The 27,837-nt window shown below is 46.7% G+C and overlaps 1 protein-coding gene across 1 annotated transcript; it reads right to left on the reverse strand.

Annotated features, from left to right (window-relative positions):
- Window positions 1–291: 291 nt before the first annotated feature.
- LOC123035445 (transitional endoplasmic reticulum ATPase-like) lies at window positions 292–20,926 on the reverse strand. Its single transcript, XM_044453634.1, has 18 exons — window positions 20,467–20,926; window positions 17,940–18,051; window positions 16,456–16,628; window positions 15,179–15,321; window positions 11,988–12,118; window positions 11,521–11,652; window positions 11,060–11,162; window positions 10,018–10,151; window positions 8,388–8,523; window positions 7,567–7,679; window positions 6,107–6,271; window positions 5,313–5,435; window positions 4,409–4,621; window positions 3,365–3,543; window positions 2,647–2,776; window positions 2,258–2,416; window positions 1,896–2,047; window positions 292–1,050 (listed from the first exon to the last, which is right to left on the reverse strand). The coding sequence occupies exons 1-18, from the start codon at window positions 20,484–20,486 to the stop codon at window positions 942–944; spliced, it is 2,427 nt and encodes an 808-aa protein (XP_044309569.1). The 5' UTR covers window positions 20,487–20,926; the 3' UTR covers window positions 292–941.
- Between the last annotated feature and the right edge of the window lie 6,911 nt (window positions 20,927–27,837).

Raw genomic sequence — 27,837 nt, forward strand, 5'->3', positions numbered from 1 at the left:
GGAGTAATGTGTATATGATTTAGCCTCTGCCTGAAACCTGGCAAAGGGCCCCGCAGCAGAAGAGAAACTTCCTTATGATCCCAGGGCAGGATTGATGGGCTTGACCAGCCCGGAGTCCTTATATGCTGCTTCACATTTTATGGCGGAGCCTGAAGCTGGGCCTCTAGTCTCCTCCCAGGCCAGCCCGTCTGTCTCTCTCTCCCCGTGTGCTTGGCAAGTCGCCTCCAAGTCAGCACCCCTCCCCCCACCAGGATCAGGATACCTTATCTTACAAAATTCCTCCCTGCATGATTGCCATGCAATTGCAGTTTATTGGTTATTGCAGTTTATAGAAGTCTCTGTCACTTGATAGTACAAATGGGAGATCATTGACCTCATGAGGAAAACAGGCTTCAAATGCTGACTGCTGTGGGAGAGACAGGACTGACGGGAGTAGCTGGGCTGACTAGCAAGAGGAGCTGGGAGAAGGCAGGCTGCCCAGTTCCTTGGATTATAACCTGGAAACCACTGGAGTCCAAACAGCGCAAGGAACAGGCACCAGCGGGACAGTTTGAGAGGAGGCACGGTGGGGGCGGCAGGGAGGAACCCGTGGCCAGCTTTCCTCCCCGCTCCTGAGCTTCGACAGGTGGGCGCTGGAAACAGTGCCGCAGCAGAGATGCCTGTGGTCTGATCCAGCCTGGCCACGTTCTCAGGACAGCTGCTGGGCTCTGGCTCCCCCTGGCGACTGCTTCAACACCCAGCACTCCAACGGCTGTAAGAGCCACGGGCTTTCTGTCAGTGGCCAAATCAGGCAAAACAGCCTCACCCATTTTGTCTCGGGTAACTCTGCTTCTGTATCCAAGGGTGAGGGCAAGGTGTTGGGCCTCAAGCACCAATCCGTATATTAAAGAGCACAACAGCCATGAGCACACGGGGCCAAGAAGCAGCCCTTCCCCATACAATCAGTTATAGAGATCGTCGTCGCCCTCCTCCTGGAAGAGGCTTCCCTGGCCGCTGCCGCTTTCATTGTTGCCGCTGCCTCCGCTGCTGCTCTGCTTTCCAGATGGAAACCTGCACACAAAAGCGGCAGTTTTGCTTTAGCACAGGAGGAAGCTGCCTTCTGCATGATGAATGTGGGCCCTGCTTCAGCTGTCACGCACAAAGCAGGCGCGAGCATCCAGCCCGTTCTGGGAGAATGTGGCCGTGGCTGCACATCGGAATGCGTCCCAGTGAAAGCAGTTGGTACAGGTTGAATTCAATCCGCATTAAGATGCGCAACCGACATCCGTCCTTCCACACTGAATCATTCCCTCCATGTTAAGTCTGAATGTCATTGCTTATGGCACCACCCACACATAGCAGGGATGTACCCACAGACTAGTGCAGATTCCAAGGTTTGCACAAGCACAGGGGGAAAACCCAATTGGAGAGAGGAGCCCCAATGAAGACTGACCATGCTCAGGGGCCACTGGACAGTGGTTGACCATGGCAAGAAAGCTGGGAAACTGGGGAGTGGAGTAGCTAGACTTCTGAACAGCAATACTCCATATAGTGGCATTCTGCTGCAGCTTCCACCAATTTCATTTTGTAATAAAAATGAAAGGTGCTTTGGGTACCCTTCTTTGGGTATGTATTTTTTCTTATCTGCTGGGGAATGCAGCCCACACAAATTCAGATGATGAAGTCAAGGTGAGGTTCCTCTAGTGCAGCCTTTCCAGCCCGGTACCCCCTTTCTGTTTTTGACTTCAGCTTCCATCAGCCCCAGCCAGCACGGCAAACAGGGAACTGTCGTTCAAAACCTCTGAAGGCACCAGGCTGAGCAAGGCTGCTCTGTCTCATTTGAAAAGAATGCCAAGGTGCCTCTATCCACTGCACAGTTGTAAAACTCCGCTAGCAAAAGGCTTTTCCAACATTACCTGAAGTTGCCAAAGCCGCGACTTTGCTGTAGTGTCTGGGCAAACATCTCGTACTTGCGGATGTCATTATCACTGACCGAACGGCGTGCAAATCGCATTGCTTCCTCAAAATGATCGCGTCGGATCTCAGGCACTGGGTCATAATCATCATCCTGTTACAAAGGGCAGAAAAAAAACACTGCTCATCTGTTCTTTACCAGCACAATGAGATCAATGCGACGTAGGATACTGTGGCCCTTGGGTGGCACCAGGTGTATTTTCCGAGGTGAAACATGGCACTGAGGTGAAACAGCGAGGCTTAAGACGATGGGGAAGATCTTGGCCAGGCCCTTTTAGGAGGTGAGAAAGTCTCGGTCCCATACCATGGCGGCATATTTCTGACTCTGGCGTTCCCGTTCTGCTTTGATCTCCATCTCAATGGCCTCCCGGATAGCAAGCTTGCAGGCACGCTGGCAGATTTCAGTGAGGTCAGCACCCGAAAAACCATGTGTGATCTTGGCTAGGTAATTCAAGTCCACATCCTGTTGGGAAAAGAGCCATGGACAATAGGAAGTGCTTTGCCCGCATACGGACACACCAGCCCTTCAAAGCCCGAGAAAGACCGTCCTTTCATGAAAGGTATGCTCCTTTGCAGGAAGGTGGCGGGGCTGAAGACAAGGGTAGGGTCTCCCAGTCCAGTCCCCACTTTGGACATCTGCTCTCCCACCTTGTTCCAGCTTCCCTCCTTATTTTCAGCCCTGCCTTAACTGACCTTTGCGACAGGAGACTTTCGCAGGTTGGCTTGTAGGATAGCCACACGAGACTTATCATCTGGCAAGGGGATGTAGATGAGCTGGTCCAGGCGGCCTGGACGTAAGATGGCCGGGTCAATGATGTCTGGCCTGGAGGTGAAAGAGACCAAATCAAGCCAAGGCTCACTGGCGAAATCACCCTGGGAATGGCCCTTTGCACCTCAGCTCGGGACCAGCACAGCAGAGTGACTCCATCCTTCGCTATCTGGCCGCAGTCACTTCTCTCCAGTGGACCAGCTCTCATTTAAGCCTTTCCCAAAGAGGTCTCAGGTCCCCACAGGTGAGGCTTTTATATGGCCATCTCCATGCCTCATTCACAGAGCTTAATGGGACAGGGTGGATGTGGATGGAAAGCCATGCACCTTCGCCACACATCTTCCATATTTATTCTTACCAGAAAAAAAAGGAGGAGGAAATAATGAAATAGGCACAGAATTCTTTTCGACTGGTAAGACTAGAAGCTCTCCATCCTGGAAGTATCTCTACCTCCAGCCCTATTACAGAATCTAGCAGGGTAAAGAGGAGCAAAATGTGGAGCTTGTGACTGACTGGCACTGTGGTAAACGAGCGGATGCTACCCACACATCGACAATGCCGCTTTGGTCGAGAGAAGCCCCACCTTGCACTGAATTCCCCCTTCCCTTCCATCTGCCCCACCCGTGTGGAAGGAAGGCTCACCTATTGGTGGCACCTATGATGAAAACAGTCTTCTTGTTGGTCATGCCATCCATTTCTGTGAGGATCTGGTTGATGACACGGTCAGCTGCGCCTCCGCCATCCCCAGCCCCACCCCCCCGGGCCTTGGCAATGGAGTCAAGCTCGTCGAAAAATAGGATGCAGGGAGCAGCTTGCCGGGCCTGGGGGCAGAAAATACCAACATAAGCTGGACAATGGAGAAGTGAGGTGAGACTGGTCCCAATGGCCTCTAGTGCTCAGCAGCTCTTTGTCCTTCCAGTGCAGTGCGTCTGGGCAGCGGGCTGTCCCTAACGGTTGATGCACCCTTCCAAAGAAGGGGTGAGGCTGGCCAGCTCCCAGCCTGACCCCATGGCAACAGAGAACTAGCCTGCTAAGCCACTGTGTTCTGAGGATATGTTAGGACTGCACAGTGACGGTATTTAGCAGGCAAACTCTCAGGCTGTGAACAAACAGGGGTTCTAACATGAGGGTTGGGCCTCATTTCCAGGGCCCACATCTGGCTTACCTGTGGTCCCAATTGGCTCCTCTGGGGTTCCACATTGGGTCGCGTGGATTACCAATAATTTGGGGATGGTTCCTAGATCTTGTGCTTCTTCCTCCCATTCTACACGGCTGAAATGCCTCTCCTGAAGCTTTGCTGGCCGTATTTTTCAAAATAAGCTATGCTGTTCTGCTGACTGCTTTTGCTTCTGGCCCCACCCACTACTGGAATGCAACCCTAAAGCACCTCTTGGAAATACGATTCCCCCTTGGGCTGAAGGGGGGCTACAGGGATGTGTGGTGTCGGTTCCAGAAGGGGATCAAGAGGCAAACACGTATTAAGACCATCACCTCATCAGTGAACTCCCTTAACAAACAGCTTTGGAATCACTGTCCTAATTTCTCTGTGCCTTTGGAAAAGCCCTCAACCATTCTGGAGGCTCAATGCAGCCTCTTTCTCTTGTCAGCTTCTCTTCATGGGCTACTGGGACAAAACTGGAAGCCTTAATTCTGTCCTCCTTGCCCTCCCAGGCCTCCTCTTCATACCTTGTCAAAAACATCACGAACGTTGGCCTCGCTCTCTCCAAACCACATGGTGAGCAGCTCAGGACCCTTGATGGAGACAAAATTGGCTTGGCATTCATTGGCAATGGCCTTGGCCAACAAGGTCTTCCCACAGCCAGGGGGTCCATAGAAGAGCACACCTCTCGATGGTGTCATCCCAAACTTCAGGAACTTATCAGGATACTCAACTGGGAACTGACGATGGGGGAAATGCAAAGGGTTAAGAAACAGATAATATCCCTCATCTTAACCACAACATGACTGCTAGTACCCGCTCTGGCTTCACCATGTTACTTGAAACACCAAATGACTGCTTTTATTTCTGGACTGGATCCAACTGAGATAAGGGAGTCTCCCCAACTTTACCCCCATTGCCTGTGGGATATAAGGACCACCTGCCAGCACTCTGAAAGGGGGGCAGGAGTGGAGTGGGGAAAATGCCGCGTATGCTTGTGAAATGGGCCTGTGCTCGTCCTCCTCTGCTCCATCCCTCCTATCCTCACACCTCCACACAGCATAACATGCTGAGGCTTGTTCGGAGAGGGAAGAGGAGCCTCCCCATGTTGGTCCACAAGCACTACCATCCCTGCCCATTGGCCATGCTGGCTGGGATAGCTGGGAGTTGGGGTCCAATAGCATTTGGAGGGTCACCAGTTCCCCAACTCTGTGTCAGGGAACAGGGTGTCTGTGAATATAGATGTAGTTTTAAATCCGCCTTCCCCAACCTGGTGTCCTTCAGATGTTTCAGATTACCATAATCCTTGACCACTGCTTTCACTGGCTGGATTTTATGGGAACTGTAATCCAGAACAGCTGGAGGACACCAGGTTGCTTGCCCCTGTACTAGAACCTGGACAAATAGGGCCCCTGCCACACCCCTACTGACCTGCACTAGCTCCTGTAGCTCACGTTTGACTTCCTGCAGGCCTCCAATATCATCCCAGCAGACCTGTGGCACCTCCACCACCGTCTCACGTAGTGCTGAAGGGTTGCTCTGGCCAAGGGCCCACTGTAACACAGGAGACACTGTTGTGACTGACAGGGCAGCAGGCAAACCAATCTGAAACGACGGCCTCCCTGACAGAGGCCACTGCTTGCTTGGACTCCCATTTCCCAGTCACCTTTCCACAAGGGAACTAGGACACTCAGTTAGGAGAGCACAGAAATTGTGTTAGTTCAAAGGAATGTCTTATCTATAGGCTAAAGGAATGTGTTAGCCTACAGATTTTCAACAAATGGATGAGCAGCAGTTTCCATTCATCTGGAAAGCAAGGTACTATAGTAAATGAATGTTTACTACAGGGTAATAGGACTCATTAGCTATTTCAGCGTTTAGATAAACTCAGGGCATCAGAATTTGGTTTATAAACAATTTGTAGCTATTCAGGACACAAAAAATGCTTTCTTCACAGAAATTAAAAAGTTAAGTTCTTTGTGTACTATATCATTCGAACCACTGCTGAATTTTATTTGCTTTTAATCAGTGCAGAAGCAACTGGAGTCTTAGAACACAGAAATGTAATTTTGAACTACCAGTGAAGCTGTAAAACAAAAAGAGAAAGGGGAGTGAGGTTGCCACTATCTTTTAAAGATTATTAGTCTTTTGAAAACGCCATCCAGTGAGCTCTAAAACCATGTAAGAACCTATGGACAGGTGTTTTGGTGCTGGAGCGGTCCTACCTGGAAATCATCCATGGTGACTGCCATAGAGTTGAGGATGTCGGCATCGATTGTGTCGTCCTCCAAGTCGATGACACTCATCTTTTTGCGGATGGCCTGGAGGGCTGCCTCAGAACACAATGCTGCCAGGTCAGCACCCACGTGCCCATGTGTCTCATTGGCCACCTGCAAATACACACTGTATGTGTTGGAGAGGGGTCTTGCATTGGACAGGAGTGTGTGAGTGAATGTGTGTGAGTGTGTGTGTGTGTGTGAGTGAGAGATCCTTAAGAGAATTTCTTCATGGTCAGGCATCAAATCCCTGAGCCAGGTTCTAGGGAAAGCAGGTCTTTTCCCTGCCCCCCCACTTCCTACTGCAGCTTCTCCATCTCCAGAGTCAGAAGATCCTGCTGAATGGGGCATTCTGTGGTGTGGAGGAAAGAGAACTCCCAAACTTTGGGCTGAAGAAGGTTCCGTCCTCTCACAGAAGGCATTTTTTCAATCTAATTGTGAATACTTAAAGACATCCTCCAATACACACAGAGTGCCTTCTGAATTGGTGCAGTGTAGGGTCACAAGGATGGTGGACAGATTGCAGGGGATGCTGAATGAGGCACGACTGAGGGAGCTCTGTCTTTTCAGCCTGGAGAAGAGGAGACTCTGAGGGGATCTGCTAGCGACATATAGATACATGAAGGGGTGTCACACTGAGGTGGGTAGAGACCTGTTTTTCCCTGCAGAGGAGGGTAGGATGCATTCCAATGGAGCAAAGCTCAGGGAACCAAGGCTCAGTTTGGATGCCAGGAAGCACTTCCTGACAGTTAGGGCCCCCAGGGTATGAAATGGGCTCCCATGGGAGGTGGCTGAAGCTCCATCAGTGAGGGCGGTCAAGGATAAGCTGGGCATGCACATGGTGGGCATGTCGTGAGCGGAGCCAGCTGGAGCCAAAGGTCAGACTAGATGGCCCAGAGGCCCCTTCTGACTCACTCTATGTTTCTATGAAGCTGTCAATCTGTGTGCATCCTCAATCTCTGAGTGAGGACATGCACTCCTTAACAAGCACCATCAGGCAATCCTCTGGGTTGCTTAAGCACCCCAGAACCTATAATAACAAGCATCTCAGAACTGATGCACTGCTTTCTTTCTTGCGCATTACAACTTTGCAAGTAAGAGAATGGTTATCAACGCCACCCCCAGCCCAAGATACAAAGGGCTTGCTCACATATTGAGGTCCCTCACATGATTTGGAGTCTTGATTAACAAGGGAAGTGACACAGTTAAAAGGCATCGCTTACGGTGTCTGAAAGGTCAAACTGTTGCATGTGATCTGTGATGGCTCCTCAGACATGCAAGTCACATTGCAGTAAATCTAGTGAGAGCGTGTGTCCTTACTACCCTCTAAATGACCCAAGCATCCTTGATTATCCCCTGGATCCACACCATCCCCACTTCCACGCAGGCATCCATTCCCTTGCCCTCACCCTCTCCAGGTCCACATCATCAGCCAGCTTCATGTTCTTGGTGTGTATCTGCAAGATTTCCAACCTTCCTACTGAATCTGGGATTCCAATGTCAATTTCTCGGTCAAAACGCCCTGCAGAGAGAGAGAAAAAAAGCACTGATCCCAGGCCCAGGAACCAGATTTCCCTGCGTGCATGAATAATTTTGTCCTCAGATGAGGAATCAATTAACTTAATGGATCACAGTGGCAAGTTAGGGTGTGTGCCTTGGCATGGCTGGGGTAGGTTTGTGGGTGGGGACGCAATGCTCTAATAGGTCTAAAGAGAAGCCTGCAATCCGTAACAGCACCTTTAGGTTGAAAAGTAGGATGCAAATATAAATTCTACATCCTGTACACTAGCAGCAACTCATGACATTGGACTCCATTTTCTTTAACGCCCATAACCAGAGGAGGAGAAGGTCTGGAGCAAAAAAGATGAGGATACAGGAGGCTACTTATACATTGTCCTCAAATAAGAAATGCATCACCTAAACATAAATCGTGCATGTGCTGCTTTATACATGTAGATCCAAATTTGGAAATTAGGCAAACTTAAGTAGAAATACAAGGCGTCTTGCTATAGTGGGGAAGACTGTAGTTACACCCTGTGCAGTTCAGTCTGATGTCCAGATGCTCCCTGATGATGGGCAGCTTCAAGACCTTTGCTACTCTCCCTTCTTATGGTTCTTTCCCTTTGAACAGACTTGACAGCCCTTCCAACAGGGATGACAGGGCTGTCCTCCAACCATCCTTGAAACAGAAGACCCAGCCATTTTATGAGCATATGGAGCTGTCTCATACCAAAGCGGCGCAGAGCAGGATCAATACTATTCGGTCGATTTGTAGCAGCCATGACTATCACATGAGAGCGTTGCTTCAGGCCGTCCATAAGTGTGAGCAGCTGAGAGACGATGCGGCGTTCCACTTCCCCGTGTGTCTGCAAAGAGCATGCAAAAAGGAGGAGACGATGCTTCTTAAGAACATGTTAGCCAGTTTCTCCTTGAAGTCAGCCATTCGCACTGAGCTTCAGTTGTGAGCACAGCGCCCTCTAGCGGTGGATATGCATGAGGAGAAGATTGGGGATGGGACTGTATATTGAAAGAAAGCAACTGAACCGATGGAACGTGATAATGGGGACATGCCCCTTGCACCACTGGGTCTCCTGTATCTGGATCCATGGAGGAAATAGCTTAAGATAATGCAGGGTTCTCAGTGCACTGCTCAAAGTGGCAGACTAGTGCTGCAGAGACCCAGGTTCGAATCCCCACTTAGTCACAAAGCTCACTGGGGACTCTGGGCCAGACACCGTCTCTCAGCTTAACCTTCTTCAAGGGGTTGTTGTGAGGACAGCAGTGAGAGGAAGAACATGTGCACTGGAGGCAGTTCCCCAATAAAAAGATGAGATTTATGTAATACTAGCAGGATTCTGGAACATGGAGAAATTATTTTCCTCCAGTGACAGCAAATGCCAGCAAAGATCAGGGTGTTTGCTCAGTCCTTCTGTGTTGTGACCCTGACTGCCAAGTTAAGAAATTGTAGGACACAAACTAGACTTCCACAGTATGGCCCCAGCTGGTGTCAAGCCTGGGAGTCACTGCTCTTAGTACTTAGCCTGGGGCAAAACAGAAGGCCTTTTAAAGACCTAACAGGACTGGATGACTTCTGTTCCACCATCTCTTCTCTTTCATGCTGACCAGCTTAACATGTACCAGGGTCCTCAATAGCCCCAGCAACATTTCCAAGTGATGCCAACAAGAAAGGGCTGGCACAGCTGCAGTGCCTGTGTGTGCGGAGGCTTTGTTTAAGAATGCAGGCTTTGTTTAAGGCAGCCTTGCCCAACCTGGTGCTACCAATGTTTTGGGGTACAACTGCTATCAATCCCAGCCACAGTAGCCACTGCAGGAATTATGGGAGTTGTGATCCAAAGCATCAGAGGGTACCAAGTTGGGGAAGACTGGTTTAAACTCTCCTTTCACCCACTGTAAGACAGAATTAAAATTCCCACCTCTGGAATAGACTTCCAGAGTAGTATGCCTAATGCCTTGCTGCATAATTTTGGCATGAGACGAAGGTGGTTTTATTTTCCAGATATTTTAGTAATTAAATAGTGTTTTAAAATTTTATATGAATATATAGTTTTAGTTTACTATACCTGTTAATATTGAATCGATCTATATAATTGTGTTATTTTGTATCTTCGTATTTTATTTGTTTTAATTGTTCACCACCCAGAGTCCTATTTAGGACTATTGGTGTGGTTTATAAATTCCATAAATAAATAAATGCCTTTGAAATTTCTGGAGGCAGCCCTTTACATGGGAATACCTCCCCACTGGCCCTCACATTGCATCCCAGTTTGGAGACGCAGCAGCCCTTGGGTGCATGTTTCCCCGCAGTTTACTTTTTGGCTCCTAGTGATCCTCTGCCTTACCTTCTCCCTCTTAGGAGCAATGGCATCCAGCTCATCAATAAAGATAATAGCTGGAGCATTCTTCTCCGCCTCTTCAAAGGCTTTGCGCAGATTGCTCTCAGATTCCCCAGCCAATTTGCTCATGATCTCTGGGCCTATGGAAGAATAAAAGGTGGTAAACAATCCTGGCCAGGCTTTCTGAATGACCTCTCCTATACTCCAGACCATGGGTCCTCAAACTACGGCCCACGGGACAGATCCATCCGGCCTCTGCTGCAGTTTGCCGCCTGCACACACGCTTGCTGAGCAGGCAGGGAGGTGGTGGCTCGCTCACTCGGAGATGGTCTCTGAGCGAACAACCTGCCACCACCACCTGCCTCCTGTACGTGCGCGCTCGCTCGCTCGCTGCTGCCTCACAGCGCGGGTGGGGAGGTGGTGGCTCACTCGCTCGGAGATGGTTTTGGACTTGCTGGAAGATCTCCGAGCGAGTGAGCCACCGTCCCATGCGCCCGATGCCGCCTCACGCAATGGCACCTCACCAGCCCGTGCCCAAAGGCACCCCCACCTTGCCAGCCTGCGACGGTCACCACAGCCTTTCAACTGGCCCCCTATTCAAAAAGTTTGAGGACCCCTGCTTCAGACTAAGCGAAGCAGACCTCAAGAGCAGCCTTCTCCAATGCAGTAGCCTCTCTCCTTTTTAATTGCAACTCCCATCATTCCTGGCCATTGCCCATGTGGGCTGGAGCTCGGAAGAGTGGGGCCCTTCTGTTTCAGACTGCCACAGTGGGGAAAGGTGCCTTAGAAAATTACTGTGAAAGAACAAAGGGGCATGAAAGCAGAAAACACTATGCCAGACTTGCTGATGCCTGCTTTGGACACAGCCTAGGGTCTGCAACTTGATGTTCTGTTTTGTCACTCTGTCATTATTATCTTGATGGCATTCAACATCATCATCATCATCATTTTTGGGTGGTAAGAAAGAATGGAGTGGGATGTTCAGGATGGATGAGCCATTTCCAGGTATTTCCACCCACCCCACCTGCCTCCATGCCACATTTCTCACCATTGATAAGGAAGAAAAAGGCTCCAGTTTCATTTGCAACTGCACGGGCCACGAGTGTTTTCCCAGTACCAGGGGGACCATAAAGTAGAATCCCTCGCGGAGGCTGAGCAAGAAGGAAAGGAAGCAAAGGATTCATATAAGATTCATGAAAGTGGTTTACCTAACAGTAAGAGAACAAACATAATGGAGGAGGAAAAAAACTTGGACCCATGAATTATGTAAGAACGCAAGCCAAGGGAGCCTCCAGTGAGGGAAAGAAGAAGGATTCCTGCTATTTCAGAAGTATTTTGTTTGGACAATCCTGCTTGGAGGATTGGAGAGAAACATGGCGGGGAATAAATATAGGAAAAGTCCATGCTCTCTGCAGTTTAAAGTGTGATGCACTATATAAATAAACAACAACGAGGAATGGATACTGCAGAGCCTGTTATGTCCTGGCCTTCACACTGCCCCTGTTGTACCTTCACACCAATAGCTTTGAAGAGTGCTGGGTGCCTCAGTGGCAGCTCCACCATCTCCTTGATCTGCGCCAGCTGCTTACGGCAGCCTCCAATGTCATCATAACCAACATCATTGAGGCTCTCCTCTTCATCCTGTCAGGGCAGAGAGCAAACAAAGCACACAGCATTACTTTTACAGGAACATGATGCCCCCCTTTCCAGCCAGGACTTTACCATTGTCCTGAACAAGCTGAATATTTCAAGAAGACAGGCAGGCTCATGTCTTCACTCTTCCCCTTGGCCCTCTCTTCTCGACCAATGCTTATATTTTCTTAGGAAACACTGTCACATGGGTAATTTTGTCTGGCATCTCATCCCCAAATCCTGTGCACCATCCATTAATTGGGATCTAGGAATAAATACCCAGCCAAGACCCAGCTGCCAGCATTCCCAGCCCTGAAGTGGGTCGGTTTGGCTGCTACACGTACCTCTCGTTTGATGGGCTCCCCCTCGCAGTGGATGATGGTGTCAGGAGCAACAATGCAGTGGGGAGTGGGGTCTACCTCCACCACCTTAAACTCCACAGCTCTCATCCCACCTCGGACAAGGAAAATATCTCCTGGGAAGGACATTGTTAGTTTGAGAAATGTCAAATTAATTATCCTCATCAGAATGCAGCCTCAAAATAATGGTGCATATGAAAAACAAGGATAGCCATACAAGTCCATGAAAAAAAGAATCTGGTGTAGGGCATGGCCTTTATTAGAACCCACCAAAATTCCTCCAAAATGTGCAAGCTTTTCTGTTCTCCAGAACTCTTTCTCAGACCAGGCAGTACAAAAAGCAGGGGATGGGAGAAGAAGAGAACAGTGCAAAGTATGGGCAGGTGCGTGGCCATGAGGTCCGCCGTGAAGGTAAACCCAATCTCAAAAAGGCAGTCTGAATGAATCAGCCACTGGTAACTGTCGCAGGTATCAGATTACACCTAGCAATGCCTTTGGGGACAATGAAGCAATGGCTGATCCCCAGTTCTGAAAACATAAAAGCCATCTGTAACTGATCCAATCCAATTAAGAGAAGGAGATGGTGAGTCAGGGTGAAATAAAGGTTCTTCCCTACTAGCAAGAAGAGAACTGGGAACAAAGAGCCCTGTTGGGCTACCAAGCACCCATCTACAAATACGCATAATTCAACACTCAGGACAAGAAAATATTTCCTCTCTCAGCACCACCTTGGATAGGGCAAAGGTTGGGCCTGGGCAGGCGCTGGGCAAGGGGGTCATCCAGCACCGCCCCCCAGTGCCTCTTTGGTGGGCCCCTCCAAGGCTTGCAAGGGTGGAGAGGACGCATGGTGATTGCAGTGGGATATAGCAGAGGGAATGGGCATAGCACTGAAACTCACAGCTCTAGCCACTTAATATTATCTCAGCCCAGCACTGAAAACACAAATGCCACGTTAAGACAGCTGCGCTTGCCATTTTCAGCATCCACAGGGCGTAAGGCCCCTAGCAGTGATGTGACGTATGCTGGGGCCAGGGCCCAGGGGCAACAGGGATGAATGAAGAGAATAGCTATGTCAGGCATTTAAAAATGTTGGGGGGGAAATGGAGCCAGGGTCGGCCACAATGGGCTCCTGGTGACCAGCATGGTGAACAAGCAGAGTCAAGAAAGTTATTAGAGAGAAGGCTTCCTCCATGAAAGGGAAATCTTGGCCAAATCAGGAAAACAAGAGGGAGCTCGCAAACGCGAGATAAAAGCCAACAATAAGAGAAGCAAAAAACACTTCGAGGTGCATACTGCTCACAACATCAAGGCCAACAGTTAAGTGTTCTTTAAATATCTCAGAAAAAAGAAACCAGCCAGTGACGCAGTTAGACCGCTGGATGATAATGGAATAAAGAAGCACTAAGGGAGGATAGGAAGATTGCAGGGAAACAGAATGATTCTTTTTCCAACTGTAAATACAGCAGAGGATGCGGAATAGATGCCTGTTCTTCAATTTATGCATTCTGGAAGGGAGTCAGAGGAACTAAGGCACAGGTAGCTGTTGCTATGTGCCATCAAGTCCACTCTGACTTATGGTGAGTCTGTAAATGAATGCCCCCAAACATCCTGTCCTTGACAGCCCTGCTCAGTTCTTGTAAACTTAAGGCAGTGGCTTCCTTTATAGAATCAATCCTTCTCATTAAACCAGGTAGTAGTGACAAAAGATGAAATTCTCAACCTCACTCACATGCTGAAAATTAATAAATCACCAGGCCCAGATGGTATCCATCCTGGAGTTCTTAACGAGTTCAAATATGAAATTGCAGTCTTACCAAAATATTTAATATGCCTCTAAGATCAGCATCTTTACCAGAGGACTGGAGAACAAACAATGTAATTCTGATTTTTAACAAGGGATTCAGGAAGGATCTATGAAATTATAGGCCAGTTAGCTTAATGCCTGCTCTAGATAAATTACTTGAAAGCATAATTAAAGATAGAATCAGTAAGCACATAGAGGAATGAGCCCTGCTGAAAAAGAATCAACGGGGCTTCTGCAAGGAAAAGCCCTGTGCCACTAAAGCTATTAGAGTTCTTTGAGAATGTCAGTAAGCATGAGGACAAGGGCAATCTGGTAGACACTGTTTCCTTGAACTTCCAAAAGGCCTTTGACAAAGTCCCTCACCAAAGACTCCTGAGCAAACTAAGCAGTCATGGAATTTAAAAAGGGGGTCCTCTTCCTTGGATTTTTCCACAAAGCACATAGTTAAACTAAGAAATTCGCTGCAGCAGAAAGTAGCGGTGGCCACTAATCTGGTTGGCTTTAAAGGGGGATTGGACTAATTCATGGAGGAGAGCGCTATCAGTGGCTACTATCCTTGCTGGCTCTGTGTCAGCTCTGTCATCAGAGGTTATTTGCATGCATGCACCAATTGCTCAGGAGCTTGGGCAGGGGGAACTGTTGCCCCCATCCTGCTTGAGGAATCCTGTGGGCAGCCAAATTGCCACTATGTGAATGGAGTGCTGGACTAAATAGATCATTGATCTGATCCAGCATGGGGTTTTTTTATGCTCTTCTTATGTTCTTATGAGCCTGGGGACAATAGCATTTGTCCTTTCATGAGAAATGGAAGTCAGGCCTGCATAGATACTGCAACTATAATCTGTCCCAACTCAAAGCCCCTTCTTCCCGGTGCTTCTGTCTTCTCACTTAACCCCAATCCTCATGACAATTCTAGTGAGATGACTGAGTCTGTGGATGCGCCACTTGTGGCCCTCCACTCCAAATATTTTGGCCTACAATTCCCATCAGTCCTAGCCAGAAGACAATGGTAAGGGATCATGGGAGTTACAGGCCAAAACATCTGGAGTGCTACAAGTCCATCCCTGATGTAGCCAATTAGGCTGGCGAAGCAGAGCATTTTGTCTCTGATTTGTCAGCCCAACTGGATTTCATACCAGCCGTGGAGAAATGGCTGCATGTTCTCTACAACTACGTACCATGGAAGTCTCAAAATGCAGATGGCAAAGCAGGAACAGAGCATTCTGCTTGGCCAGCTCAGTCACCCAATATGAGGTTCCACAGCTTCCACTTCGGGTGAAGGGGCACGACCAAGAGGGTGCAGCCTGGTGGCAGAGCTTGGTGGGCCCAGGAGGCCTCCATCACAGATCTAAGTTGTCTTGTCCCTCCTTACCTTTGTGGACAGGTCGATAGGCCTCCAGAAAGTACGGTTTGAGGTACACTTCAAAGAGGTTCCCGGTCAAGCCAGTAATTGTGTCATCGATGGGCAGCACATGGATCCGCTTTCCATACTTCACATCTGGACAGGCTTGCACACTATAGAGGAAGACTCCACTGGGTCTCATAAAACCACACAACACAGTGTAGTGCAGTCTTTTAGGGACAACTCGGAACCTGTGGCACAGCGACCTACTAGGCAGACACTGTCATTTTGACACAGCGGCCCTTATGAAGGTTTAGTGACTGCTACTGAATTGACCTCAGATTCTGTGTTGCTCAGCTTAAAATAAGTATATTTAGATAACTTTAGAGATGCAAAGAGCCAATAATTTGGGCTGCTTCCCTTCAACCAGGGACATCTTGACACAGCAGCCCTTATTAAGTTTTAGTGATTGCTACTGAGCTGACCTCAGAATTTGTGTTGCACAGCTTAAAATTATATTTAGGTGACTTTAAAGATGGAAAGAGCCAACAATTAGGGCTGTTTCCCTTTAACCAGGGACATTGGTAGGCAAGTAAAAGGCTCAGAGAACATAAATCGACATTAAAATCTGTATGTGCCACTTTATAGCTCTATATTAAAAGCTTAGGTATAATTGTTAGGATACAAATTTCACAGAATCAAGGCTAGGCAATTAATTCTTCATTCAAATAATTCCAAATAAAACCAGTTCTTCAATCAATTTGCATAATCCCAAAACAATGGACAACTTTTTTTGCCATGAAAAAGCAAATTCAGAGAGGCAGGGGGCACATATGCATATGTGTGTATATGTGCTGCAGCATGTGGGAAGGAAAGAATTAATCCTTCCCCACCAGCTGCAATCTTGCCTGAAAATTGCCCCCCTGTGTGTCAATTAAGCTGAGGGAAAAACTCCCATGGGCATCAAAGCATACTTAGGATTCCATGCAATAGATCCAGGGCCCTAAGAAAAAGATTTGGAGCAAGGCTCCCATGAGTCCAGGCCTAACAATACCCAAGCTGTTCAGATCTCCATATTTAGTCTTTGCAATAGTCAATCTTGCCCACTATGGTGCTTTAAGCTCTAGACGCCCCTCCACATACACTCACATTCTAAGAATGCCCTCACTGACACCTATGCCGGGTGAGCAAAAAGCAGGTCTCCAGAAATTTTAGTCCCATCATTCCTGACCACTGGCTGGGCTGACAACAGCTTCTGCAGTTCATTGATCTTTTCTGTTACCATTCCCACCTTGGGTTGGCCTTACCTGACCACATCTCCAAGACGCACACGGAGGTTGTTGCGGGTGACACGATTCATACGGATCTTCTCACTCTGGCAGGAGTCATCTGTGAGAACAATGCACACAGTCTCCCGCCGTTTCTTTCCCTTCAGCAGCACTGTGTCCCCTCGGAATAAGTGCAGTTCCTCCATTTTGGCCTGTAGGAAACCAAGAATGAAACTGAAGTAAGAAAATGTTCCATTAGTAGACATGGGACTAGATGTTTAAGATGTTGTTCTTGTGCCTGTCCACGGGTCATGTCTGTGGGAAAATAAATAACATACATTTTTTGCATATTGTTTATGTCAGTGCATGTATTTCTGGAGAAAATCGAGTCTGTGTGGTGTCTAAATGAGTTCACAGCATGTGCCCCAGTCACGCTGGCATAATTTGGCATACATGAGTTGCATATGTGCATTTCTCAGATGTGTTTGTGTGCCCTTGATGTGAACATCCAATATATCATCATCATCTATATACACTGTCTAGTCTATGGTTTTCCAGAAACATCTTTAAAATTCACAAAGGTGCTTCCCCACTTTACCATAGGAGCTATTTTAATTTCCTTCACAATGCATGATCATCCATGCTTTTCACAAATTCATCCTTAAATATTTGCTCTGTGCCTCGAGGCACATTTAATTCTAACTGTTTAACTGTTCCAACTGCTTCTTGAAACCACAAGGCATACTTCCTTAATCTTTCTCATGATCTCTGAACCACTTTACTCTTGGCAGGATAAGTTTATCAAACATGGCAACCTGGTGTTCTAAGTCAGTAAGTGGCTTCACTGGGCCCTTGCCATTGCTTCTGAGTCAAGAAATGAACCTGACTGAGCCACTGGCTTAAGGACCATTAGGGGTGCACACAGCTTGGCCAAGAGTTGGCTTTGCTTGTTCCTCAGTTTTTTGATTGGGCAAAACAAGGTGGGAGTAAAACAGATCAAGCCAGTGGCCCAAGGAGTGCTCCTCAGATCAGGTGCTCAGCCAAGAGCCTTTCCTGACTAGTTCCTTCTTCCTTCTCCAAGGATTGTGTACTACCTATAGTGCACAGAGTCATTTCCTTTGTGGCACCAAAACTGGATAATAGTTTCTCCTGGCAAAGTGAACTAGTGCCTATACATTTGATTCCTTTATTGCTTTTTAAATCTGTTGTTTTATTTTTAAACCTTTACACTACCATTGGTTTTTACTTTGGTTTTATACATCTGTAATTCTACCACAAAATTACAGATGTAGTATTACATTTGTTAAGTTTTATATTTATTGTGCTGTATTTTACAGTTCTCACAGTCCTGAATTACCCAGAGTGCTTGGCCTTTGGGCCATAAAGAAACAAATGCAATAAATGAATAAAATCATCTGCCAAGAATGAAGCAGTGGTGGCTCATTTGATGGTAGGAAGTAGGGCACAGGATCATGATTGGTTTCCATGGGGCAGAAAGGACAGGGCAGCCTCTGTAGAGTTACCTGGGACAGGCTCACGATGCTGTTATCCTCATTGGCAGCTTCATCCACAATGAGGCGATTGGGACGATGCTTCTGGCGCAGGATAGCTGTGGAATAATCCTCTCCCTTGGAGCTGCAGACAAGTTGATAATGAAGAGGTTTAGTAAATGTATATGTCACTTACCTTCTTTTAAAAAATCTGTAAGCAATACCTCTAAGACAGGAGAAAAGTTCTTTCTAATGCTTGAACATGTGGGTACTGTGGTGAAGGAATGCTTTAGAGAAGGGAGAATGCCTACAACAGGGACAAGCTACCTTTTCAGCTGTGGGCACATTTGGCAAACTGTCCTGGGCACTTCACAAAATGGCCGCCATAGGAGTCAAGTAGGACAGGTAACCTAACCCCTGAGATCGGTGTCAAAGGTAATGGTGGAGTCCAGTTCACTAGACAACACTTTCACATCCACAGTTTTCAGCATCAACACAAACCACTTTCACACAAATCCCATTTGCTGGTCAGATGACAGGTTAATTGAATAAAAAAAGGAAAGTGGGAGAGGTAGGGCACTTTGGTGGGGACCATGAAAGTGTCTGGGGACACACTGGTACTATGTTACCCAACCCTGATCCTCAATAATCAGAATTTTTGAGACAGAGAAATCAAGGGATAGCGTGATATCACTCTTGGTCAGTAGAGAATCTTGTGGTTCTGTATCTCACAGAACTTCTGTCAGAAAACTCTGTGTTACTCACCTTTTTCAATTTCCATGAGAAAAACTTTGAATGTTCATAAAAAGATATGGGACTTTGAGGAAGGTGTTGTGCTAATGAACAGGGCACCCTGTCAGGACAAGATTCCCTGCCAACTCCCTTCCAGATGTGATTACAAGAGAATGTATTTTAAGAACATTTACTCTGGATACTTTCATACATAGTCACTGAAAATACATGGGTATTATTCCTCAGTGGCACAAGTGATTATAAATCACATGCCCAAAAGGGCATATGAATCCACATGCTCAAGAGGGGAACCAAGACCTCCCTCCTTTTTAAATGTTGCAAGAATTGCAGGGATTATCAAAGAGGTGCCTTGGACTCTTGTGCAACAGCCAGCCCTCAAGATTACCCTAGAATACTGGCTTGAAGGCTTCAAAAATGGCATGGGTATGTTTTAAGAAGGAAACTGTCAAAACACCTACAATAAGTATACATGTACTGAACTGGGTCTGCATGTCTTTGCTACACTGGATCCAGTTGCTGTGAAAGCAACTCGTTTTGCTAGCCAAGAAAGTGGGAAGATGAAAAGTTTCTAGCACTACCATTCAGAAGAAGCTGTGCCGCTTTTCCATTGTTCCCTCCTGAATGGATTTTTTGCAAAATGAAAAAAAAAAAGAAAAAGAAATAAACAATAGAAATAGTGGGAAAACACAGAATGGTTAGGAATGGAAGATGGTGAAGTCTGGAAACTTAAACATTGGTGAATCAGGGCCTGCCTTAAAAGTTTTGTTTCAAAGCACCCAAATTTCCTTTGCAGGAAATTTCAGAGGGATCACTATCTTAAAGATACTTCAAAACAATGCTTTTACTATATCATCATCTGCCTCATTCATGGAATGAAGGGTCCAAATTATGTTGTCTTCCATTGACACCCTTTCTGGGTTTTTCCACTTCTTCTGTCCTTTCTCTGTCAACAAAAAATGCCCCAAACAAAACCCTGTTAAAGAAGATAAGACGGAACAGTGACACAATCACTTTTGTCAGCACTAGGAGCCTTTAGTTTGATAGAGCAAACTAGTGCACAGAAGACTAACATTGTGGTTTAACTTTTTGTGGACAAAGGTTAACCCTATGATGCATCTGACAAAGTCGGATCTCATCCACAAAGCTTATGCCACAATAAATTTACTATAAGGTGTCCTTTGTTATATTTTCTTTTCATAACAGTTTCAAAGGGAAGGAGGAAAACACAAATATCTAGTAAGGGGTCATGTTTCTCTCAAGCCTTGCTGCTCGGACAGATTCCAAAGCCTATATATATCCTACCAATGCTCCCCCTTCTCCATGCCCAGGGTATGTGATCAACTGTCGGATATAAACATCAGCTGCCCCCTGGTCAGGCTACCCAAAACAACTCTGGACATACAAGAGGAGGAAGGGCCCGCCCGTCCTGCTTAGAAAAGTGTGTGTTTTAGTCCAGGAAAAACGGCATTAGCAACGCCACAACAAAGCAAAACGCACGTCTGGGGAATCCCTCATATCCCAGCCGCTGCTTAGCTACCAAGTCTGGAATCCGGGAAAGTCTCCTCTAAACTTTTTCGCAGGGCCCAGGGCGGGCAGGCCCAAGCAAAGCTTCCCTGCTGCCGCCCCTGCCCGACCCTCCTCGGGCTCCTTTTCCTTCTCTCCTCCTACGCTGCTCCGAGGGGGGCGGGAGGGAAGTAGAAAATCCGGCCCTGCGGATCCCCCCTCCCGAGCCGCCCCAACCTAGCCGCGTAGCCCTCCAGGGGAGGCAGGGGGAAAACGTCGCGTTCATCCGCACAAAAGCACTTACTCCCCTCCCGTGGCAGGCATGCTGGCTGCTCCGGCCGGCCCCCTTCTTCCAGGGGCTGCTCCTGTCGGGTGCCGCTCACGCCGTCGGCTGCGGGCCGCCGATTCCTGCGCCCCTTCCCTCTCCGCCGCACAGGAGGACTTTGCCCGGCTGCCCCGCTCTGCCCCCCTGCCGGCTCACGACAGTTGGACCGCGTCCCAGCTCGGCCCACCGCCCGGCTCCGAGCCTCCTGGCCCGCCCTCTTTGCCCGCGCCCCGGCCAAGACTTTCCGGAGCGGTGGAGAATCGCCCGGCCGCAGGTCTGCCTTGGTGAAATATACTGCAGCCCTCTCGACTGCAAGTGCGCCAGACGAGTGAAAGCAGCAGTGGACTCGTGTTCTGAACCAGTCTTCTTGAGCTCACGCAACCGTTATAGACAATGAAACAGTGTATGCATGACACTCTCGTGGGTTTCTGTCATAGCTCTGACGCATTTCATTTGACTGCAGGAACCGTGAATACAGAACCCAAGAATGATCGTTGCTCCAGATTGTTGCAGTCCGAACGTGAAATTGCTTGCGCATGGTTGTGTGTGTGAGAGAGAGATAGAGAGAGAGAGAGAGGGTGCTTGCTTGATAGGGAAGAACAAGGAGGCAGTGGCATCTGCTGCTGCTTTTCTCACCACTATCTCAGTCTCTGCCAAAATGAGGTGAACAAGCAGGTTGCAAGAATAACGAGAAGGAAAAAGTTCGTGTGCTCTTGTCAGTGGGCCTCTCCTGCGATGCGGGTCCTCCGCAGGTGACCAAAAATGATACTGGACCTGCAATAATCAGTTATTCGGCTTTCAGCATTCGAAATGCTTACTATCCAACTCGTCAGAGAGTGTACCTTAACTGCTTCGCCTGCATGCTTCTTTTGAACTGTTCCAGCTCATAGTTCTCTAAAGGAGACGGGCAGTGGGTGCATACTTCAGTCCATTCCCAGTAGCAATTTACTGCTTGGTGATCACATATGACAGTCTGGTTTGAAGGGGCCTTATTTTGGGTAGTCCACATACTGTATTTGGAGTAATAAGTAATTGACACTTTCAGATATTTACGCATCACATGATGCCCCAATATCTGTAGAAGCTCATTATACATTAGTCTACAATTGGTGCAAATGTGCTACATTTATGAAAATGTTAATGACTGTAAAAGAAAAACAGAAAAACTCTGCCTTTATTTTCTTTCCCATCTGGTGTTAGGCCAAATCTCTCTGCTGGACAAAAGCATGCATGGCATAATAATTGAGTGTTAACATAAGACTAGATTATTTATTTGGACTGGTTAGGTGTGCAGGGGGAAGGTTTAATAGCTTGGGAGAATGCATACCAGTAGTAATTTTCATGTGTCTGAAACATACAGAAGAGAAAGCAACATATTCAAGGTTACTGTGGATTGTTGGACCACAGTACTATTTACTATTTCTTGACAAACTCCTTCAAATTGTATTTGCTGCAGTGCCACAAAAAGCTTTTCAACTGCCCATGAGTGTAAATTATTCCCCAAATTGTTTAATCATGAGGAATTTTTATTACCAGCACTTACCAAACATTTGAGAATCAATTGTCCACAATGGGCAACTGTGGTTTCTATCAATATTTTACAATTAGAATATGAGAAATCATTAGGAAATAATTTTCTAAGCTGTACTATTATTTCATTCTTTTAAACAGATTTTGATAGGAGCAATGAAATATCTGGTTTTAAATAAATTGCAGATTTCATTTGGAGCTTCATTATCATGCTAAGTTTCCCCCTCCTCTCTTTCTCTGTCTCTGTCTTCTTCCTTCTCCCCCTCCCCAATTCTAGAGGACTTCTAGAGAAGAGAGCACACTTATATTAAAACCTACTAAGAAGTAATTTGGAGTTGAAGAAAAATAGAACTCTACAGCAGCCTTCTCTAAAATATTTCCAGAGTTGCTCAGATTTGGGCTTTGAGCACAGAAGATAATGTTATGATTATGGATGTGCATAAATAAAACCTCCCCCTGCCTCGCATTGCTTGACAAAGGGTTGCGCTGTGGAAATCCTTGAACAAAATCAGTTCTGCTGAACCTGCTACTCCCTGCAGCATAGAATCCCCATTCGCCATGGGGTGTCTGATTCTGTTAGGCTACTATCTTTATTCAGATTCAGGTTATGCTTTTCAATGCACTTCTGCGGAGGCTTGGTGACAATCTATTCTCTCCCTCCTAGTCCTCCTTCCTTTTCTCTTGTGGGGCCAGCCAAAGTTTGGCTGAAATTGTATCATCATATCTTAAGTTGATAATGAAATCCTTCTGTTTATTCTCTGCCATATGCCCAGGATGCCTGTGGGGTGGGGGAGGTAGGGAAATGCATCTGCACACTTGGCACCAAACATGTCCAGATGGAATCCCATAAAAGAAGCAGCACTGAAGATGCAGCCAAGCCAGCACAGACGGCTCAAGATCTTCCTCGCTCACAGACACAAGCTGTAGAAGCATGAGCCCTGGTGCCCTGAGACAGTATTGCTTTTGAACTGTGGAGGCTGCAGGGAAGGATATGCCAAGGTCTGAAATGTGCTGCTTTGGGAACACGGGGTTGCTTCTTATACATCTGTGGCAGTGCTATTGGCAGATAAACTGGAAATACTTTCTTACCAGAGTCAGCACAGACCTCAGTAATGCACACTAGGAGGTGTTTGCCTTTAGATGAGGCAGAAGTATTCTTCTAACAGGGCTGCTTTGAGCATCAAGGGGGAGGGGTTGTCTCTGCACACTAAAAATATGCGATTTAAAAAGGTAATTATTGGACAGTAACCAAGTTTAGTGTTATACCTTCATTGTTTCTGTAGTGCCGGCAGGACTTCTGACAGGAAATCCAGAAATGAATGGAAATGCTCATCATTCCTGGAATTAGCTCCCTTCTGAAACATCTGTTGCCCTGCCCTGTTCTGGAAATGAGTATTTTGCCAATTTCTGATCACTGCAGGAGCTTCTCAGTGCACCAATGATGGGCCCTCCTGGTGTAAGGGCAATGTTGGATATTGCCAGTGTTATATATTGGAGCCAATAACTGGTCAGCATCCCCCACTAATTTAAAAATGCAAATTTATTCCCCTGCTTACTGCTGTTCCAAGGAGAATGCTAGGAATTACTAGCAGTGCTGTAAAATTGTAGTAAGGTGTGTCCTTTTGCTGACCTTGGTGCAGCAATGGGGAACACTCTACTTGTCTCTTAAGGGGTTTAGCCGGCTAGAGAGCTTTTAGCATTCTGAACTATCTATCCTGTACTGGCTCTTACAAACATTAAAGCTATACTTACCTGCACAGGTGTAATGCTGTGCATCCAACACTTGTCCACTAAGGAGAAGGGTCAGGGGAGTGTCCTTAACTACCCTGAGTCCATTTTAAAATTCCTGAGGAAAGAACACCACAGTGAATCAAGATTGTTGCTGATCCTGAATCTATGGAGTGTTTGAATGCCAGTGTAAATTGGCATTGTGCAATGTCAGATGTCAGACTCCTTCTGCCTGGTTGGGGAGACTGTGCCACATCCTCAGCTTTGGTTTCTGCTTAGTAAAATGAGACTATATGTGGCCTATCTCATTGGTAAAATGTTCAGGAGTTCTTTATTTTAGGCTAATTCACAAGACCAGTCTTCAGGCTTGAATGGGTCCCTCCCTCCTCACCCAAATGCTTTGCATTAGTTACTTTATTTCCTAGTTCATGCAAGCCATAGTTTACTCTTACACTGGAACTGGCAAACAATGGTTTGAGCTTGTCTTGATTGGAGTTTCAAGCCATGGTTTGCAAGCTAGTTTGCAGGGCAAGGACAAGCTGTTTTCCTGCTTTGGATGTAATGGCAAACTGAATTTTACGTGAAAGTGGAGGTAGCTAACCAGTATGGTGAACACAAGGAGCAGCAGCAGCACATGAGCCCACAGTCTGAATCAAGCCATTGTGAGGGAGCGAGATTCCATGTTCCAGGCATCAGATGAAGAGGTTGTTACATTTAGTCCCTGTCTGTAAGTTTGATCTCATGAGATCCCTCTCCTTCATACTAAAACAAGGAAATGTGATGGGGACCAAAGGGCCTCTCATGCTTTCAGCTCTACAGTGATAAGAACTGGCCAGTAGAGGGTGCTGCCACACAAAGAGAACCCAGAAGAATCGGGCTGCATCATGATGTCTAGCCAGGGGATTCTGCCCTAGGCAGCCCCCTGAAGGACTCTTCCCCACATTTACAGGCAGTGGCAGCAAAATAGGCCGGCTGTATGCTCTACATGGCAGTGGGCATCACAGCGAGCCTCCCTGCCCCCACCTGCATACCTATTTGTTGCATTCATATTCTCATGTATCAGCTAAAGCAGCCTTTAGTGCTCTCCAGGTGTTTTGGACTACAACCCCCACCAGCCCCAATCAGCATAGCCAATGGTTAGGAATGTTAGAAGTTGTAGTCTAAAACATCAAGAGGGAACCAGGTTGGGGGAAGGCTGAGCTGAAGCTAATGATAACTAAGGCTATAATCTTAGGGACCCTTTCCTGGAAGTAAGCTATTGAATACAGTGGGACTGACTTTGGAATAAGCTTACATAAGATTCAGTTTCATGGCCCATTGAGAGCAATGTGGATTAAATTAATTTATCCCAGTGGTTCCAACTGGACTTAGTCATGGTAACTTTAAGATAGACTAGGACAGCAGTGTGCAGTGGCACTAATGTTTTTAAGAAAATTCAAATTTATGTTAATTCTATGCTCAGGAACCAGTTCCTGCATGTCTGTGACATGCTGTATGTGCCTGGGAAAACAAGGCAAGGAAAAAAAACTTTTTCTACTGTATTTTAATATTGTCAATCAACAAAATAATCAGGGAACAGGGAGACAATTATTGTTGTTGTTAGTCGCAAAGTCGTGTCTGACCCATCGCGACCCCATGGACAACATTCCTCCAGGCCTTCCTGTCTTCCACCATCCCCTGGAGTCCACTCAAGCTCACACCAGCTGCTTCAATGACTCCATCTAGTCACCTCATTCTCTGCCATCCCCTGCTTCTTTTGCCATCTATTGTTCCCAGCATTAGGCTCTTCTCCAGGGAGTCCTTCCTTCTCATTAGGTGGCCAAAATATTTGAGTTTCATCTTCAGTATCTGGCCTTCTAAAGAGCAGTCAGGATTGATCTCTTCTAGGACAGACCTGTTTGATCATCTTGCAGTCCAAGGGACTTGCAGGAGTCTCCTCCAGCACCACAATTCAAAGGCCTCAATTCTTCGGGGCTCAGCCTTCCTTATGATCCAGCTTTCACAGCCATACATTGCAATTGGGAAAACCATAGCCTTGACTATATGCACTTTTGTTGGCAGGGTGATGTCCCTGCTTTTTACTATGCGTCTAGATTTGCCATAGCTTTCCTCCCCAGGAGCAAGCATCTTTTGATTTCTTGCCTGCAGTCCCTGTCTGCGGTGATCTTGGAGCCCAGGAAAATAAATCTGTCACTACCTCCATTTCTTCCCCATCTATTTGCCAGGAAGTGAGAGGACCGGATGCCATGATCTTAGTTTTTGTAGAGTTTCAAGCCAACTTTTGCACTCTCCTCCTTTACCCGCATCAAGAGGCTCTTTAGTTCATCTTCACTTTCTGCCATTAAGGAGATGATGCATGAAGATAATTGGTCATTGTAGATGATGGGCTGGTCAGGATATCTGCATGAACTGGGCCAGGAAATATGCAAGAACTGCTTTCTCCTGGTAAGTTCTTACCTCTCTGTAAGGAAGGCAGCCTCTCATTATGCAAAACCCATTTCTCTGGGTGAGCTTGGCATCTAAGTCTCTGCATCCTGAGAAAGGATGGATACACAGTCCTTTCACAGAGTGATGCTGTCTCGCAGGTCAGCCAATGCTCCTTAGTTCTTCAGCCACCTTTTCTTGTTCCCCAGCTTGTCTCCCCTCAACCCTTCACAATACTTTCTTATTCACATCCTCCTGATAGGCATAGCTCTCATCTCTGTTCCCATTCCCTCTAGTCCTGTTGAATTGTACAATAAGGATTAGAAAGGGGGTGCTCAATTTTTTCTTGTATGTAGGTATTTAACAATATTTAAATATCCTAAATATTTAGGAATTGCTTACATTAAATAAATTTCTAAGTCTTCATAAACAAGTCTTCAGACAGATGACAAGATTATTTTTGGAAATCTTGGAAAATATATATTTTCAATAGAAAACCGAGAGGCATTGACATCTGCCTAATTTGGAGTGGTAGAGAGTTCTTGAAAATGGGCACTATGGCACTAAGGTGCCTGCTCTTACCCCTATTGGACCATACCCTGAAATCTTGGGTACTGCCATGAGGGGATAATGATCAGATCAACAAAGCAGAAGCAGGTCAGTAGGGAAATCTAACCTATTAAGTATATCATGGTTCGGCCTTCTAAAAGAAAGATGGCCCATAGATCCATTTTTGTGACCAGAGTATAAGTGGTATCCATCTATCACCTTTATGAGAGGCCTTGCAGGTAATTGCAGGAGTGGCTTTGGAATAGGCAAAATCTTGCACTGTTTGTCTTAGGTTTGTGCCCATGCTTGATTTCTTTTGGTTGTAGCAGGACTTGATATGATCACTTGTGATGTTTAATGAGTACATCAAGCCACTTTGAAGGTATTGTGTGAAAGCATGGACCAATATGACACCAGGACACTGATGACATTCAGAGTTAATCATTGATGCTGGCATTATTAGGTTGCATCATAAGAGATGGCTGCCTGCATGGGATCAGCCAGTCTCCAGATACATGTTGGAAAGAGTGGGCAGTGAGTAACTGATTGCTGTGAAAAGATACTGTATTTATGTGAATTCAACCGGAGGCTTTTAAACATGCTTTTCCTTACAAAAGCAAGGCTACTCAGACATGCAAACATTTGCAGTGCCAGGTCCAATGAGACAGGGGTGGGAAATCTGGGGCCTCGCACACGTTGGAGTACAACTTCCATCACCTATGACTATTGTCCATTCTGGATATGGCCCATGAGAAAATGTCTGGAGGGCTACAGGTTCTCCAGTTCTGAAATAAAAGTTGTCCTCAGAAGAACATAGCCATTTATCAGAATTGCTGTTCATGGTTCAGATAGGACAAATTGCTTCCAAAGATTGATACCTACCTGGGGACACTTTGAACAATCAAAGCTATTTTTATTTCAAAGTCAGGCCAGTGTTCCAGTTTTCCTCCCCGGGTAGAGCTTTTAACCTAAATTAAATGTTTTGACAGCAGCAACCAGAAGGGTAGAATATCAGTTCTCTGAAGAGTCTAAATTTTATAAACGAAGGGTGCATTCCTATGCCTGTTTAGACCAAAAAAGTCCTGTGTTTCCCAGCCAGCATTCCCCTCCTGGAAGTGG

The sequence above is a fragment of the Varanus komodoensis genome, unplaced genomic scaffold (genome assembly GCF_004798865.1).
Source record: "Varanus komodoensis strain SLA01 unplaced genomic scaffold, ASM479886v1 scaffold7_1, whole genome shotgun sequence".
NCBI classification, from domain to species: Eukaryota; Metazoa; Chordata; class Lepidosauria; order Squamata; family Varanidae; genus Varanus; species Varanus komodoensis.